The sequence below is a fragment of the Eupeodes corollae genome, chromosome 3 (genome assembly GCF_945859685.1).
Source record: "Eupeodes corollae chromosome 3, idEupCoro1.1, whole genome shotgun sequence".
In the NCBI taxonomy this organism is placed as follows: domain Eukaryota; kingdom Metazoa; phylum Arthropoda; class Insecta; order Diptera; family Syrphidae; genus Eupeodes; species Eupeodes corollae.
The window spans coordinates 74,254,799-74,272,033 of NC_079149.1; the positions used below are offsets into that span (position 1 = coordinate 74,254,799).

General features: G+C 31.5%; 4 protein-coding genes across 4 annotated transcripts; 3 read left to right on the forward strand and 1 right to left on the reverse strand.

Moving 5' to 3' along the window:
• Positions 1-6: 6 nt before the first annotated feature.
• Positions 7-816, forward strand: LOC129949671 (histone H3). Its single transcript, XM_056061262.1, has one exon. It carries the CDS (start codon positions 231-233, stop codon positions 639-641), a length of 411 nt encoding a protein of 136 aa, XP_055917237.1. The 5' UTR covers positions 7-230; the 3' UTR covers positions 642-816.
• Positions 817-7,217: 6,401 nt separating this feature from the next.
• On the reverse strand, positions 7,218-15,464 carry LOC129950597 (histone H4-like). The gene is made up of 2 exons (XM_056062528.1): positions 15,116-15,464; positions 7,218-7,678 (listed from the first exon to the last, which is right to left on the reverse strand). Exons 1-2 carry the CDS (start codon positions 15,413-15,415, stop codon positions 7,367-7,369), a joined length of 612 nt encoding a protein of 203 aa, XP_055918503.1. The 5' UTR covers positions 15,416-15,464; the 3' UTR covers positions 7,218-7,366.
• Positions 7,719-8,559, forward strand: LOC129949672 (histone H3-like). The gene has a single exon (XM_056061263.1). It carries the CDS (start codon positions 7,974-7,976, stop codon positions 8,382-8,384), a length of 411 nt encoding a protein of 136 aa, XP_055917238.1. The 5' UTR covers positions 7,719-7,973; the 3' UTR covers positions 8,385-8,559.
• Positions 15,456-16,920, forward strand: LOC129949669 (histone H3). Its single transcript, XM_056061260.1, has one exon. The coding sequence runs from the start codon at positions 15,711-15,713 to the stop codon at positions 16,119-16,121; it is 411 nt and encodes a 136-aa protein (XP_055917235.1). The 5' UTR covers positions 15,456-15,710; the 3' UTR covers positions 16,122-16,920.
• Positions 16,921-17,235: the final 315 nt, after the last annotated feature.

Here is a 17,235-nt window from a genome sequence, read left to right on the forward strand (position 1 = left end):
GTTAAACTGTGGCTCTTCGCTCGAAATACCACAAGTATTTATACTTATTTTTCATAACAATTCTTAATTTTGATTGGCCAAATAAATCGACAACGAAAATGAAAAAAACAGTCGAACGGAAACATGAATAGCCAATTTAATGACTTAAACAGAAATCTACATTCGATTTTTCTAAAAAAATTGTGAACAAAAGTGTTGTGTTTATTAGTGAAGTGAAAAAAAGTGAAATCATGGCTCGTACAAAGCAAACTGCCCGTAAATCGACTGGTGGAAAAGCCCCACGTAAGCAACTGGCAACAAAGGCAGCTCGTAAAAGTGCTCCAGCAACAGGAGGTGTAAAGAAACCACATCGTTATCGTCCTGGAACAGTGGCTCTTCGTGAGATTCGTCGTTATCAGAAAAGCACCGAATTGTTAATTCGTAAATTGCCTTTCCAACGTTTAGTTCGTGAAATTGCTCAAGATTTCAAAACAGATTTGCGTTTCCAGAGCTCAGCTGTTATGGCGCTTCAAGAAGCAAGTGAAGCTTATTTGGTTGGCCTGTTTGAAGACACAAATTTGTGCGCCATCCATGCCAAACGTGTCACAATTATGCCAAAAGACATTCAATTGGCCAGACGCATCCGTGGCGAACGTGCTTAAATCATCGAGGTTAAAAAAAATATTCAACGGTCCTTTTCAGGACCACAAAATATTTAAAAGAGATATAAATGAATTTTAATTCAATCTAGTAATTACGTACCTATCGATTTCCACGATTTTTTTTTTATTTTAGGTAGAAAGATAATGTGATAATTTACTTTGAAGGCAAATTTTGAAAATGTTATTGCTTGCTTTCTATGCATAGTTTTTATCATACAAATGAAAATATTTATACCTACGCAAGCCAATGCTCGAAAATTTATGAATTTTGTTTTTCTTTTTTAATTATAGTTATTTTATAAGGCATTGCTTCTTTTTTTTATGTCTGAAGGCAAATTTTCAAGTAAGAATTTTTTTCTATGTACAGTTTTTTGTAATACTCGTAAAAATGTGAATTTGTCTACTAAGCAAGTCAATACTCGAAAATGTTTGAGTTTTGTGTGTTTTAATATTTCAATGATGTATTTTATAAGTCTATGCTTTGTTTTTTTTTATATATCTGAAGGCAAATTTTGAAGCAAGAAAGTTTTTTTTTCAATGTACAGATTTTTGTAATACAAATGTGAATTTGTAAACCTTGGCAAGCGAATATTCGATAGTTTATGAGTTTTGATTGCTTGATTATTTGTTTAAATTTTTGGTATTTTAATGTTTGTTATGGATTAAATATTTAATATTTATGAACAAAATAATATAAATATAGTTTTTCATTTGTTTTCTTGCTTGGGATAATGTTTAACAAATTTTCTAAGAAAAAGTCACAGCCTAGGGAAAAAATGCTACGCGTTTCATTACCCATATTGTTTTAATTTTATTAAAAAGAAATTAAGTAAGAATTTGATGAAATTTTTAGTTATTTAGTTTAAATAAACTATCAGCTTTATGTTAAAAATAATTTCAAGCTGAAAATATGTTTAATTTATTAAATATAAACATTCTTGTTGGTAAGTATTAAAAAAATACCACCAAACATTTACTTTAATTGTTATTAATGCATTGATAGATAGTGTTTTTTCAATCAAATTATTTATTAAATTATCTATTATTATTGTAAGAATAAATTTTGTCAATTGTTTTATAATATTTAGGTCGAAAAGACGTAAATTTTTGAAGTTTTAAGAGGAAACTAAGTTGCAAAAGTGTACAAATTATGTACAAAATGAATTTTTTGTATACCTTCGCTCTCTTTGATTCTCATTTAGCCGTTTCTGTAGGTGCGGATTTGGCGCAATTTTAACAAAAACGTGTTTCTATTTCTTAAAATTGTGCTCTAAAGTGATTAATAATAGTGAATTCAAAATGGCAGATACTGTAGCTACGTCTCCTGCAATCGTTGCGGAAAAAAAACCAAAAAAAGCTGCCGCCGCAAGTGGGTCAAAAAAACCAAAATCGGCACCAACTCATCCTCCGACTCAGCAAATGGTGGATGCGGCAATTAAAACATTGAAAGATCGCGGTGGTTCTTCCCTTTTGGCAATCAAAAAATATATTGCTGCTACTTACAAAGTTGATGTACAAAAACTTGCTCCGTTTATAAAAAAATATTTAAAAGGTGCTGTAATAAGTGGTAAATTAGTGCAAACCAAAGGAAAAGGAGCTGCGGGTTCTTTTAAATTGTCGCCTAGTGCCAACAAGGAACCAAAGGCCAAGTCTGCTGAGAAGAAAAAATCTGCCGCCAAACCAAAAGCTGCCGCTGCTGGTGACAAAAAATTAAAAAAAGTGTCTGGTGAAAAGAAAGTAAAAAAAGTAGCCGCCACAACAAAAAAAAGTGCCAGTGCAGATAAAAAGAAGGTGGAAAAACCAAAAGTGAAAAGTGTTAAAAAAACGAGTGCAGTTAAGGCAAAGCCAACAAAAGCAAAGGCAGCCGCGCCTAAACCTAAAGTGCCAAAAGCAAAATCAGCCACAGCAGCAGCCAAGCCAAAAAAGGCAGTCGCTGTTAAAAAGGCAAAGAAGTAAAATTTCCATTTCAATGAAAAACAAAGTTGAAATCAAAACAAAAATCCACAGTCCTTTTCAGGGCTACAAAAAATATACTAAAATGAGATATAAAAACTTTTTTTTTTTAATTTTTTATTAAAAAGGAGGGAGAATTTTTGGACTATCTCGATGATAGCGTTGAGATGCGATGGGCTGGTGGAGCAACGGCGACGGGATAAGTGGTGAAGTGGCTGGATGCGATGCGACGTCGCCGCGCGGCCGGCGCGCGCTGTCGCCGCTACGGGACTACCACTACTGAACAAACGGAAACGTATTTTGTTTTGCATTTATTTTCGCGCTTTTTTGTTCTACAGAAAATACTTTTTTTAATGAAATAGGTATTGCAAATGCAAACTTCATTTATTTGTATTCATATGTTTTTCTCATTGGGCAGAAAGAAAGGAAATATCAATACAAATAAATAATATATTTTTGCGCCTATTTTCTTACTACAGCTGCTAGGCACGATGCGATTTGTCTGGGCGAGACTGAACAACCGAAAACGTATTTAGTTTTGCATTTATTTTCGTCCTTTTTTTATTCTACAGAAAATAGTTTTTTTATGAAATAGGTATTCAAAAGCAAACTTAATTTATTTGTATTCATATGTATTTCTCATTGGGCAGAAAGAATGGAAATATCAATACAAATAAATAATATATATTTTTGCGCCTATTTTCTAACTACAGCTACTAGGTACGATGCGATATGTATGGGCGAGACTGTACTGTTTATTTTCTACTTTTTTGTGATTGGACGCGATGCGATGCCTTCAACAATAAATATCTTTCATAGAAAATACTTTTACTATCAAATAAGACAACAACATATTTTTCTTTTTTTGCATTTCTCTAATACCTACGTAATTATTGAAATGTTTCCACGCTATGTGACTGTACACGATGCGTAGAAAAATACAAACGAAATACTTTGGCAAAATGTAGGTATTTGTTTTCATGTATTTTTATGGACTAGACGCGACATGACGTATACCTGCAACAATTTACAAAATTCTTAAACAAAATATCAAGAGTTTTGTATTTTATTTCAGGAATTACATATGTTTTTCATATATTTTTATCGACTGGACGCGACATGACGCATTCCTGCAACAAATAAAAAAATTCTTACACAATTTATCAAGAGTTTTGTATTTCTTTTCATAGAAATTACATATATTTTCATATATTTTTATCGACTGGACGCGACATGAAGTATATCCGCAACAATTAAGAAAATTCTTAAACAAAATATCAAGAGTGTTGTATTTCTTTTCATAGAAATTACATACGTACATCTGACATCAAAAAACACAAACAAATTTAATTCTCTAATATTTTATACCTAGATGTTTTTGCGACGCTACGTGACTGTACACATAGCGACATAACTGGACACGATGGGTAGAACAATACAAACAAAATTTATATTTTTTTGTTTTTAGTTGACTCGGCATGATACACGTCGTGTCTGGAACAATCAACAAAAGTAAGTTTTGTATTTCTTTTCATAGAAAATATATTTTGTAATCAAAAATTAAAACAAAAAACAATATGTATTCCACAGGCAAAGAAAACATACATTTCTTTAAATTCTCTAGTTTCTTATTAAAAATTTTGTGACGCTTCGAGACTGTACTCGATGCGTAGAACAATAAAAAAAATCTTAAACAAAATAACAAGAATTTTGTATTTCTTTTCATAGAAATTACATACATCTGACATCAAAAAACACAAACAAATTTAATTCTCTAATATTTTATAGATATTTTTGTGACGCTACGTGACTGTACACTGTACACATAGCGACATAACTGGACACGATGGGTAGAACAAAACAAACAAAATTATTTAATAAAATGTATTTTTTGTATGTTTTTCGTTTCTACTTGACTCGGCACGATACACGTGGTTCTGGAACAATTAACAGAACTAACTTTTGTATTTCTTTTGATAGAAAATATATTTTCTAATCAAAAATCACAAAGAAAAACAAAATAGATTCATAAAATCATTCCACAGGCAAAAAAAATATATGTATATACCTTTCTTCTCAAATCTCTAGTTTCTTATTAAAACTTTTGCGACGCTTCGAGACTGTACACTGCGTAGAACAATAAAAAAAATGTTTGTGTTTCTATTGGACGCGACATGATTCACGTGGCGTCTGGAACAATTTACAAAATTTATTTTTTTCATAGAAAATACTCTTACAATCACAAATAAAAATATTTATTTAACGAATTTTTCCGCAGGTAGAAAAAAAAATATATTTTTTTGTCAATTCTCTAATCTCTTATTGATATTTTTGCGGCCCTGAAAAGGGCCATTTTTGAAGAAATTAAATAAAAAAAAATTACTTCAATCACAAATAAAAATATTTATTTAACGAATTTTTCCGCAGGTAGAAAAAATATTTTTTTTTCAATTCTCTAATCTCTTATTGATATTTTTGCGGCCCTGAAAAGGGCCATTTTTGAAGAAATTCAATAAAAAAAAAATTACTTCGAGCTTGTGTATTTGGTAACCGCCTTTGTTCCTTCACTAACAGCATGCTTGGCTAGTTCACCAGGCAACAACAATCGCACGGCAGTCTGGATTTCCCGACTTGTGATTGTTGAACGCTTGTTGTAGTGAGCTAAGCGAGAGGCTTCAGCAGCAATTCTTTCGAAGATGTCGTTCACAAAACTATTCATGATGCTCATGGCCTTCGATGAAATTCCAGTGTCAGGATGAACTTGCTTCAAAACTTTGTAAATGTAGATTGCGTAGCTTTCCTTCCTCTTGCGCTTCTTCTTCTTATCGGTCTTGGTGATATTTTTTTGTGCCTTTCCGGCTTTTTTAGCTGCTTTACCACTAGTTTTTGGCGGCATTTTATTTTTATAATTCACTTCACTTTCACTATTAACGAACTGCACACAATGACCACTGAACGAGAACTGTGAATTTTTCTGAAAAACTCACGAATTATATTGTCTCTTTCCACAACGGCTTTCTAAGGCCACAACCCTCTTTTTTCTGTGTGCGAGCATACGAAAATTTAGATAAAAGACAGCGCACAGTTCGAAAATTTTGTCATTCTACAGTGTGCAGTGATACAGTGAACAGTGAAATAGTGAGCTCTCTTGTGTTTTTTCTTTTGTAAAAAATATTTAAAAAACAATAATATAAAATGTCTGGTCGTGGTAAAGGTGGAAAAGTGAAGGGAAAGGCAAAGTCCCGCTCTAATCGTGCTGGATTACAATTCCCTGTTGGTCGTATTCATCGTCTGCTGCGAAAGGGAAACTATGCTGAGCGCGTCGGAGCCGGTGCCCCTGTGTATTTGGCAGCTGTGATGGAATATTTGGCGGCAGAAGTCTTGGAATTGGCGGGAAATGCTGCTCGTGACAACAAAAAAACTAGAATTATTCCCCGCCATTTGCAATTGGCTATTCGGAACGACGAGGAATTGAATAAATTACTTTCTGGAGTCACAATCGCACAAGGAGGTGTTCTTCCAAATATTCAAGCTGTTTTGTTGCCAAAGAAGACAGAGAAAAGTGCTTAAATCTATGTAGTGACAGCAAACAAAAAAAAAACCGTCCTTTTCAGGACGACAAATAATTTCTATTAAGAGATGTGTATATTTTTCATTTTTTTTATATATTTTAAAATACGAAGAAGAAGAAACCAACAAACAAATGTTTTTTCTTTCTTTGCAAAAAGAAATATTTGTTTGTATCCAATCCGTAAAGCAACACATTTTTTTTTCAAAGAAGAAGAAACCAAACAAATGTTTTTTCTTCCTTTGCAAAAAGAAATATTTGTTCGTATCCAATCCGTAAAGCAACAAAACATTTTTTTTTCAGTTCGGAAAAAATATTTTTTATTTTTTTTTTTTTTCAAAGAAATAGAAACCAACAAACATGTTTTTTTCTTTCTTTGGAAAAAGAAATATTTGTTCGTATGCAATTCTAATTTCTGTTAAAAGATGTGGTTATTTTTCAATTTCTTGTAGGTATATAGCAATTTTAAAATATTCTGGTACGAAGAAAAAGAAATATTTGTTCGTATCCAATCCGTAAAGCAACAAAACATTTTTTTTTCAGTTCGGAAAAAATATTTTTTATTTTTTTTTCAAAGAAAAAGAAACCAACAAACAAAAAATGTTTTTTTCTTCCTCTGCAAAAAGAAATATTTGTTCGTATCCAATAATTTCTATTAAGAGATGTGTTTATTTTTCAATTTTTTGTATATATTCTAAAATATTCTCGTACGAAGAAAAAGAAAGCAACAAACAAATGTTTTTTCTTCCTTTGGAAAAAGAAATATTTGTTCGTATCCAATCCGTAAAGCAGCAAAAAAAAAATTTTTTCTACGGAAAAAAGAATAAAATATGCAAAGCAACAAAAAAAATTTCAGAAAAAGGAATTTTATTTAATTTTTGTTTCCATTTCGAAAAAAGAATAAGAACAAGGAATAAAATATGTTTTTGCGACTAAAGCAAAAAAAAAAATTTTTCACAAAAAGGAATTTTATTTTATGTTTCCATTTCAAAAAAAATATTTTGGTACAAAAAAGTAAGTAAATTAGCAAAATAATTTTTTTTGATAATCATCAGGTATTTAGTATATACATACATATATTCATTGGCAAATGAAAAAAAATTAGGTATTTTGTTCGTCAACGGTGTATGATTTCTATTTTCAATCTCTTTTATATTTAATTGTGGTCCTGAAAAGGACCGATTGTTTGTTTCGAATAAAATTCTTAACCTCCGAAACCGTAAAGAGTACGCCCTTGTCTCTTCAAAGCGTAAACTACATCCATAGCTGTAACTGTCTTACGCTTAGCGTGTTCGGTGTAAGTAACGGCATCTCGGATAACATTTTCCAGAAAAACTTTCAACACTCCACGTGTTTCTTCGTAAATCAAACCAGAAATACGTTTTACACCTCCACGACGAGCCAATCGACGAATTGCTGGTTTCGTGATTCCTTGAATGTTATCACGCAATACCTTACGATGCCGCTTAGCTCCGCCTTTGCCCAAACCTTTTCCTCCTTTACCACGACCAGTCATTTTTATTTATTTAATTAAAAAAACACTTAAACTGAACTAGAGAACTGCACTGCACAAGAGTCACTGTTAAACTGTGGCTCTTCGCTCGAAATACCACAAGTATTTATACTTATTTTTCATAACAATTCTTAATTTTGATTGGCCAAATAAATCGACAACGAAAATGAAAAAAACAGTCGAACGGAAACATGAATAGCCAATTTAATGACTTAAACAGAAATCTACATTCGATTTTTCTAAAAAAATTGTGAACAAAAGTGTTGTGTTTATTAGTGAAGTGAAAAAAAGTGAAATCATGGCTCGTACAAAGCAAACTGCCCGTAAATCGACTGGTGGAAAAGCCCCACGTAAGCAACTGGCAACAAAGGCAGCTCGTAAAAGTGCTCCAGCAACAGGAGGTGTAAAGAAACCACATCGTTATCGTCCTGGAACAGTGGCTCTTCGTGAGATTCGTCGTTATCAGAAAAGCACCGAATTGTTAATTCGTAAATTGCCTTTCCAACGTTTAGTTCGTGAAATTGCTCAAGATTTCAAAACAGATTTGCGTTTCCACAGCTCAGCTGTTATGGCGCTTCAAGAAGCAAGTGAAGCTTATTTGGTTGGCCTGTTTGAAGACACAAATTTGTGCGCCATCCATGCCAAACGTGTCACAATTATGCCAAAAGACATTCAATTGGCCAGACGCATTCGTGGCGAACGTGCTTAAATCATCGAGGTTAAAAAAAATATTCAACGGTCCTTTTCAGGACCACAAAATATTTAAAAGAGATATAAATGAATTTTAATTCAATCTAGTAATTACGTACCTATCGATTTCCACGATTTTTTTTTTATTTTAGGTAGAAAGATAATGTGATAATTTACTTTGAAGGCAAATTTTGAAAATGTTATTGCTTGCTTTCTATGCATAGTTTTTATCATACAAATGAAAATGCGTAGGTATAAATATATTCGAAAATTTATGAATTTTGTTTTTCTTTTTTAATTATAGTTATTTTATAAGGCATTGCTTCTTTTTTTTATGTCTGAAGGCAAATTTTCAAGTAAGAATTTTTTTCTATGTACAGTTTTTTGTAATACTCGTAAAAATGTGAATTTGTCTACTAAGCAAGTCAATACTCGAAAATGTTTGAGTTTTGTGTGTTTTAATTTTTAATATTTCAATGATGTATTTTATAAGTCTATGCTTTGTTTTTTTTTATATATCTGAAGGCAAATTTTGAAGCAAGAAAGTTTTTTTTTCAATGTACAGATTTTTGTAATACAAATGTGAATTTGTAAACCTTGGCAAGCGAATATTCGATAGTTTATGAGTTTTGATTGCTTGATTATTTGTTTAAATTTTTGGTATTTTAATGTTTGTTATGGATTAAATATTTAATATTTATGAACAAAATAATATAAATATAGGTAGTTTTTCATTTGTTTTCTTGCTTGGGATAATGTTTAACAAATTTTCTAAGAAAAAGTCACAGCCTAGGGAAAAAATGCTACGCGTTTCATTACCCATATTGTTTTAATTTTATTAAAAAGAAATTAAGTAAGAATTTGATGAAATTTTTAGTTATTTAGTTTAAATAAACTATCAGCTTTATGTTAAAAATAATTTCAAGCTGAAAATATGTTTAATTTATTAAATATAAACATTCTTGTTGGTAAGTATTAAAAAAATACCACCAAACATTTACTTTAATTGTTATTAATGCATTGATAGATAGTGTTTTTTCAATCAAATTATTTATTAAATTATCTATTATTATTGTAAGAATAAATTTTGTCAATTGTTTTATAATATTTAGGTCGAAAAGACGTAAATTTTTGAAGTTTTAAGAGGAAACTAAGTTGCAAAAGTGTACAAATTATGTACAAAATGAATTTTTTGTATACCTTCGCTCTCTTTGATTCTCATTTAGCCGTTTCTGTAGGTGCGGATTTGGCGCAATTTTAACAAAAACGTGTTTCTATTTCTTAAAATTGTGCTCTAAAGTGATTAATAATAGTGAATTCAAAATGGCAGATACTGTAGCTACGTCTCCTGCAATCGTTGCGGAAAAAAAACCAAAAAAAGCTGCCGCCGCAAGTGGGTCAAAAAAACCAAAATCGGCACCAACTCATCCTCCGACTCAGCAAATGGTGGATGCGGCAATTAAAACATTGAAAGATCGCGGTGGTTCTTCCCTTTTGGCAATCAAAAAATATATTGCTGCTACTTACAAAGTTGATGTACAAAAACTTGCTCCGTTTATAAAAAAATATTTAAAAGGTGCTGTAATAAGTGGTAAATTAGTGCAAACCAAAGGAAAAGGAGCTGCGGGTTCTTTTAAATTGTCGCCTAGTGCCAACAAGGAACCAAAGGCCAAGTCTGCTGAGAAGAAAAAATCTGCCGCCAAACCAAAAGCTGCCGCTGCTGGTGACAAAAAATTAAAAAAAGTGTCTGGTGAAAAGAAAGTAAAAAAAGTAGCCGCCACAACAAAAAAAAGTGCCAGTGCAGATAAAAAGAAGGTGGAAAAACCAAAAGTGAAAAGTGTTAAAAAAACGAGTGCAGTTAAGGCAAAGCCAACAAAAGCAAAGGCAGCCGCGCCTAAACCTAAAGTGCCAAAAGCAAAATCAGCCACAGCAGCAGCCAAGCCAAAAAAGGCAGTCGCTGTTAAAAAGGCAAAGAAGTAAAATTTCCATTTCAATGAAAAACAAAGTTGAAATCAAAACAAAAATCCACAGTCCTTTTCAGGGCTACAAAAAATATACTAAAATGAGATATAAAAACTTTTTTTTATTAAAAAGGAGGGAGAATTTTTGGACTATCTCGATGATAGCGTTGAGATGCGATGGGCTGGTGGAGCAACGGCGACGGGATAGGTGGTGAAGTGGCTGGATGCGATGCGACGCCGCCGCGCGGCCGGCGCGCGCTGTCGCCGCTACGGGACTACCACTACTGAACAAACGGAAACGTATTTTGTTTTGCATTTATTTTCGCGCTTTTTTGTTCTACAGAAAATACTTTTTTTAATGAAATAGGTATTGCAAATGCAAACTTCATTTATTTGTATTCATATGTTTTTCTCATTGGGCAGAAAGAAAGGAAATATCAATACAAATAAATAATATATTTTTGCGCCTATTTTCTTACTACAGCTACTAGGCACGATGCGATTTGTCTGGGCGAGACTGAACAACCGAAAACGTATTTAGTTTTGCATTTATTTTCGTCCTTTTTTTGTTCTACAGAAAATAGTTTTTTTATGAAATAGGTATTCAAAAGCAAACTTAATTTATTTGTATTCATATGTATTTCTCATTGGGCAGAAAGAAAGGAAATATCAATACAAATAAATAATATATATTTTTGCGCCTATTTTCTAACTACAGCTACTAGGTACGATGCGATATGTATGGGCGAGACTGTACTGTTTATTTTCTACTTTTTTGTGATTGGACGCGATGCGATGCCTTCAACAATAAATATCTTTCATAGAAAATACTTTTACTATCAAATAAGACAACAACATATTTTTCTTTTTTTGCATTTCTCTAATACCTACGTAATTATTGAAATGTTTCCACGCTATGTGACTGTACACGATGCGTAGAAAAATACAAACGAAATACTTTGGCAAAATGTAGGTATTTGTTTTCATGTATTTTTATGGACTAGACGCGACATGACGTATACCTGCAACAATTTACAAAATTCTTAAACAAAATATCAAGAGTTTTGTATTTTATTTCAGGAATTACATATGTTTTTCATATATTTTTATCGACTGGACGCGACATGACGCATTCCTGCAACAAATAAAAAAATTCTTACACAATTTATCAAGAGTTTTGTATTTCTTTTCATAGAAATTACATATATTTTCATATATTTTTATCGACTGGACGCGACATGAAGTATATCCGCAACAATTAAGAAAATTCTTAAACAAAATATCAAGAGTGTTGTATTTCTTTTCATAGAAATTACATACGTACATCTGACATCAAAAAACACAAACAAATTTAATTCTCTAATATTTTATACCTAGATGTTTTTGCGACGCTACGTGACTGTACACATGGCGACATAACTGGACACGATGGGTAGAACAATACAAACAAAATTTATATTTTTTTGTTTTTAGTTGACTCGGCATGATACACGTCGTGTCTGGAACAATCAACAAAAGTAAGTTTTGTATTTCTTTTCATAGAAAATATATTTTGTAATCAAAAATTAAAACAAAAAACAATATGTATTCCACAGGCAAAGAAAACATACATTTCTTTAAATTCTCTAGTTTCTTATTAAAAATTTTGTGACGCTTCGAGACTGTACTCGATGCGTAGAACAATAAAAAAAATCTTAAACAAAATAACAAGAATTTTGTATTTCTTTTCATAGAAATTACATACATCTGACATCAAAAAACACAAACAAATTTAATTCTCTAATATTTTATAGATATTTTTGTGACGCTACGTGACTGTACACTGTACACATAGCGACATAACTGGACACGATGGGTAGAACAAAACAAACAAAATTATTTAATAAAATGTATTTTTTGTATGTTTTTCGTTTCTACTTGACTCGGCACGATACACGTGGTGTCTGGAACAATTAACAGAACTAACTTTTGTATTTCTTTTGATAGAAAATATATTTTCTAATCAAAAATCACAAAGAAAAACAAAATAGATTCATAAAATCATTCCACAGGCAAAAAAAATATATGTATATACCTTTCTTCTCAAATCTCTAGTTTCTTATTAAAACTTTTGCGACGCTTCGAGACTGTACACGATGCGTAGAACAATAAAAAAAATGTTTGTGTTTCTATTGGACGCGACATGATTCACGTGGCGTCTGGAACAATTTACAAAATTTATTTTTTTCATAGAAAATACTCTTACAATCACAAATAAAAATATTTATTTAACGAATTTTTCCGCAGGTAGAAAAAAAAATATTTTTTTTGTCAATTCTCTAATCTCTTATTGATATTTTTGCGGCCCTGAAAAGGGCCATTTTTGAAGAAATTAAATAAAAAAAAATTACTTCAATCACAAATAAAAATATTTATTTAACGAATTTTTCCGCAGGTAGAAAAAATATTTTTTTTTCAATTCTCTAATCTCTTATTGATATTTTTGCGGCCCTGAAAAGGGCCATTTTTGAAGAAATTCAATAAAAAAAAAATTACTTCGAGCTTGTGTATTTGGTAACCGCCTTTGTTCCTTCACTAACAGCATGCTTGGCTAGTTCACCAGGCAACAACAATCGCACGGCAGTCTGGATTTCCCGACTTGTGATTGTTGAACGCTTGTTGTAGTGAGCTAAGCGAGAGGCTTCAGCAGCAATTCTTTCGAAGATGTCGTTCACAAAACTATTCATGATGCTCATGGCCTTCGATGAAATTCCAGTGTCAGGATGAACTTGCTTCAAAACTTTGTAAATGTAGATTGCGTAGCTTTCCTTCCTCTTGCGCTTCTTCTTCTTATCGGTCTTGGTGATATTTTTTTGTGCCTTTCCGGCTTTTTTAGCTGCTTTACCACTAGTTTTTGGCGGCATTTTATTTTTATAATTCACTTCACTTTCACTATTAACGAACTGCACACAATGACGACTGAACGAGAACTGTGAATTTTTCTGAAAAACTCACGAATTATATTGTCTCTTTCCACAACGGCTTTCTAAGGCCACAACCCTCTTTTTTCTGTGTGCGAGCATACGAAAATTTAGATAAAAGACAGCGCACAGTTCGAAAATTTTGTCATTCTACAGTGTGCAGTGATACAGTGAACAGTGAAATAGTGAGCTCTCTTGTGTTTTTTCTTTTGTAAAAAATATTTAAAAAACAATAATATAAAATGTCTGGTCGTGGTAAAGGTGGAAAAGTGAAGGGAAAGGCAAAGTCCCGCTCTAATCGTGCTGGATTACAATTCCCTGTTGGTCGTATTCATCGTCTGCTGCGAAAGGGAAACTATGCTGAGCGCGTCGGAGCCGGTGCCCCTGTGTATTTGGCAGCTGTGATGGAATATTTGGCGGCAGAAGTCTTGGAATTGGCGGGAAATGCTGCTCGTGACAACAAAAAAACTAGAATTATTCCCCGCCATTTGCAATTGGCTATTCGGAACGACGAGGAATTGAATAAATTACTTTCTGGAGTCACAATCGCACAAGGAGGTGTTCTTCCAAATATTCAAGCTGTTTTGTTGCCAAAGAAGACAGAGAAAAGTGCTTAAATCTATGTAGTGACAGCAAACAAAAAAAAAAACCGTCCTTTTCAGGACGACAAATAATTTCTATTAAGAGATGTGTATATTTTTCATTTTTTTTATATATTTTAAAATACGAAGAAGAAGAAACCAACAAACAAATGTTTTTTCTTTCTTTGCAAAAAGAAATATTTGTTTGTATCCAATCCGTAAAGCAACACATTTTTTTTTCAAAGAAGAAGAAACCAAACAAATGTTTTTTCTTCCTTTGCAAAAAGAAATATTTGTTCGTATCCAATCCGTAAAGCAACAAAACATTTTTTTTTCAGTTCGGAAAAAATATTTTTTATTTTTTTTTTTTTCAAAGAAATAGAAACCAACAAACATGTTTTTTTCTTTCTTTGGAAAAAGAAATATTTGTTCGTATGCAATTCTAATTTCTGTTAAAAGATGTGGTTATTTTTCAATTTCTTGTAGGTATATAGCAATTTTAAAATATTCTGGTACGAAGAAAAAGAAATATTTGTTCGTATCCAATCCGTAAAGCAACAAAACATTTTTTTTTCAGTTCGGAAAAAATATTTTTTATTTTTTTTCAAAGAAAAAGAAACCAACAAACAAAAAATGTTTTTTTCTTCCTCTGCAAAAAGAAATATTTGTTCGTATCCAATAATTTCTATTAAGAGATGTGTTTATTTTTCAATTTTTTGTATATATTCTAAAATATTCTCGTACGAAGAAAAAGAAAGCAACAAACAAATGTTTTTTCTTCCTTTGGAAAAAGAAATATTTGTTCGTATCCAATCCGTAAAGCAGCAAAAAAAAAATTTTTTCTACGGAAAAAAGAATAAAATGTGCAAAGCAACAAAAAAAATTTCAGAAAAAGGAATTTTATTTAATTTTTGTTTCCATTTCGAAAAAAGAATAATACAAGGAATAAAATATGTTTTTGCGACTAAAGCAAAAAAAAAATTTTTTCACAAAAAGGAATTTTATTTTATGTTTCCATTTCAAAAAAAATATTTTGGTACAAAAAAGTAAGTAAATTAGCAAAATAATTTTTTTTGATAATCATCAGGTATTTAGTATATACATACATATATTCATTGGCAAATGAAAAAAAATTAGGTATTTTGTTCGTCAACGGTGTATGATTTCTATTTTCAATCTCTTTTATATTTAATTGTGGTCCTGAAAAGGACCGATTGTTTGTTTCGAATAAAATTCTTAACCTCCGAAACCGTAAAGAGTACGCCCTTGTCTCTTCAAAGCGTAAACTACATCCATAGCTGTAACTGTCTTACGCTTAGCGTGTTCGGTGTAAGTAACGGCATCTCGGATAACATTTTCCAGAAAAACTTTCAACACTCCACGTGTTTCTTCGTAAATCAAACCAGAAATACGTTTTACACCTCCACGACGAGCCAATCGACGAATTGCTGGTTTCGTGATTCCTTGAATGTTATCACGCAATACCTTACGATGCCGCTTAGCTCCGCCTTTGCCCAAACCTTTTCCTCCTTTACCACGACCAGTCATTTTTATTTATTTAATTAAAAAAACACTTAAACTGAACTAGAGAACTGCACTGCACAAGAGTCACTGTTAAACTGTGGCTCTTCGCTCGAAATACCACAAGTATTTATACTTATTTTTCATAACAATTCTTAATTTTGATTGGCCAAATAAATCGACAACGAAAATGAAAAAAACAGTCGAACGGAAACATGAATAGCCAATTTAATGACTTAAACAGAAATCTACATTCGATTTTTCTAAAAAAATTGTGAACAAAAGTGTTGTGTTTATTAGTGAAGTGAAAAAAAGTGAAATCATGGCTCGTACAAAGCAAACTGCCCGTAAATCGACTGGTGGAAAAGCCCCACGTAAGCAACTGGCAACAAAGGCAGCTCGTAAAAGTGCTCCAGCAACAGGAGGTGTAAAGAAACCACATCGTTATCGTCCTGGAACAGTGGCTCTTCGTGAGATTCGTCGTTATCAGAAAAGCACCGAATTGTTAATTCGTAAATTGCCTTTCCAACGTTTAGTTCGTGAAATTGCTCAAGATTTCAAAACAGATTTGCGTTTCCAGAGCTCAGCTGTTATGGCGCTTCAAGAAGCAAGTGAAGCTTATTTGGTTGGCCTGTTTGAAGACACAAATTTGTGCGCCATCCATGCCAAACGTGTCACAATTATGCCAAAAGACATTCAATTGGCCAGACGCATTCGTGGCGAACGTGCTTAAATCATCGAGGTTAAAAAAAATATTCAACGGTCCTTTTCAGGACCACAAAATATTTAAAAGAGATATAAATGAATTTTAATTCAATCTAGTAATTACGTACCTATCGATTTCCACGATTTTTTTTTTATTTTAGGTAGAAAGATAATGTGATAATTTACTTTGAAGGCAAATTTTGAAAATGTTATTGCTTGCTTTCTATGCATAGTTTTTATCATACAAATGAAAATATTTATACCTACGCAAGCCAATGCTCGAAAATTTATGAATTTTGTTTTTCTTTTTTAATTATAGTTATTTTATAAGGCATTGCTTCTTTTTTTTATGTCTGAAGGCAAATTTTCAAGTAAGAATTTTTTTCTATGTACAGTTTTTTGTAATACTCGTAAAAATGTGAATTTGTCTACTAAGCAAGTCAATACTCGAAAATGTTTGAGTTTTGTGTGTTTTAATTTTTAATATTTCAATGATGTATTTTATAAGTCTATGCTTTGTTTTTTTTTATATATCTGAAGGCAAATTTTGAAGCAAGAAAGTTTTTTTTTCAATGTACAGATTTTTGTAATACAAATGTGAATTTGTAAACCTTGGCAAGCGAATATTCGATAGTTTATGAGTTTTGATTGCTTGATTATTTGTTTAAATTTTTGGTATTTTAATGTTTGTTATGGATTAAATATTTAATATTTATGAACAAAATAATATAAATATAGTTTTTCATTTGTTTTCTTGCTTGGGATAATGTTTAACAAATTTTCTAAGAAAAAGTCACAGCCTAGGGAAAAAATGCTACGCGTTTCATTACCCATATTGTTTTAATTTTATTAAAAAGAAATTAAGTAAGAATTTGATGAAATTTTTAGTTATTTAGTTTAAATAAACTATCAGCTTTATGTTAAAAATAATTTCAAGCTGAAAATATGTTTAATTTATTAAATATAAACATTCTTGTTGGTAAGTATTAAAAAAATACCACCAAACATTTACTTTAATTGTTATTAATGCATTGATAGATAGTGTTTTTTCAATCAAATTATTTATTAAATTATCTATTATTATTGTAAGAATAAATTTTGTCAATTGTTTTATAATATTTAGGTCGAAAAGACGTAAATTT

Coding starts and splice junctions, on each gene's coding strand:
- LOC129949671 (XM_056061262.1), top strand. CDS start 231: ATGGCTCGTACAAAGCAAACTGCCCGTAAATCGACTGGTGGAAAAGCC.
- LOC129949672 (XM_056061263.1), top strand. CDS start 7,974: ATGGCTCGTACAAAGCAAACTGCCCGTAAATCGACTGGTGGAAAAGCC.
- LOC129950597 (XM_056062528.1), bottom strand. CDS start 15,415: ATGACTGGTCGTGGTAAAGGAGGAAAAGGTTTGGGCAAAGGCGGAGCT. Junction 7,679..15,115: donor AAGGGCGTACTCTTTACGGT/TTCGGAGGTTAA, acceptor AAATAAATAAAA/ATGACTGGTCGTGGTAAAGG.
- LOC129949669 (XM_056061260.1), top strand. CDS start 15,711: ATGGCTCGTACAAAGCAAACTGCCCGTAAATCGACTGGTGGAAAAGCC.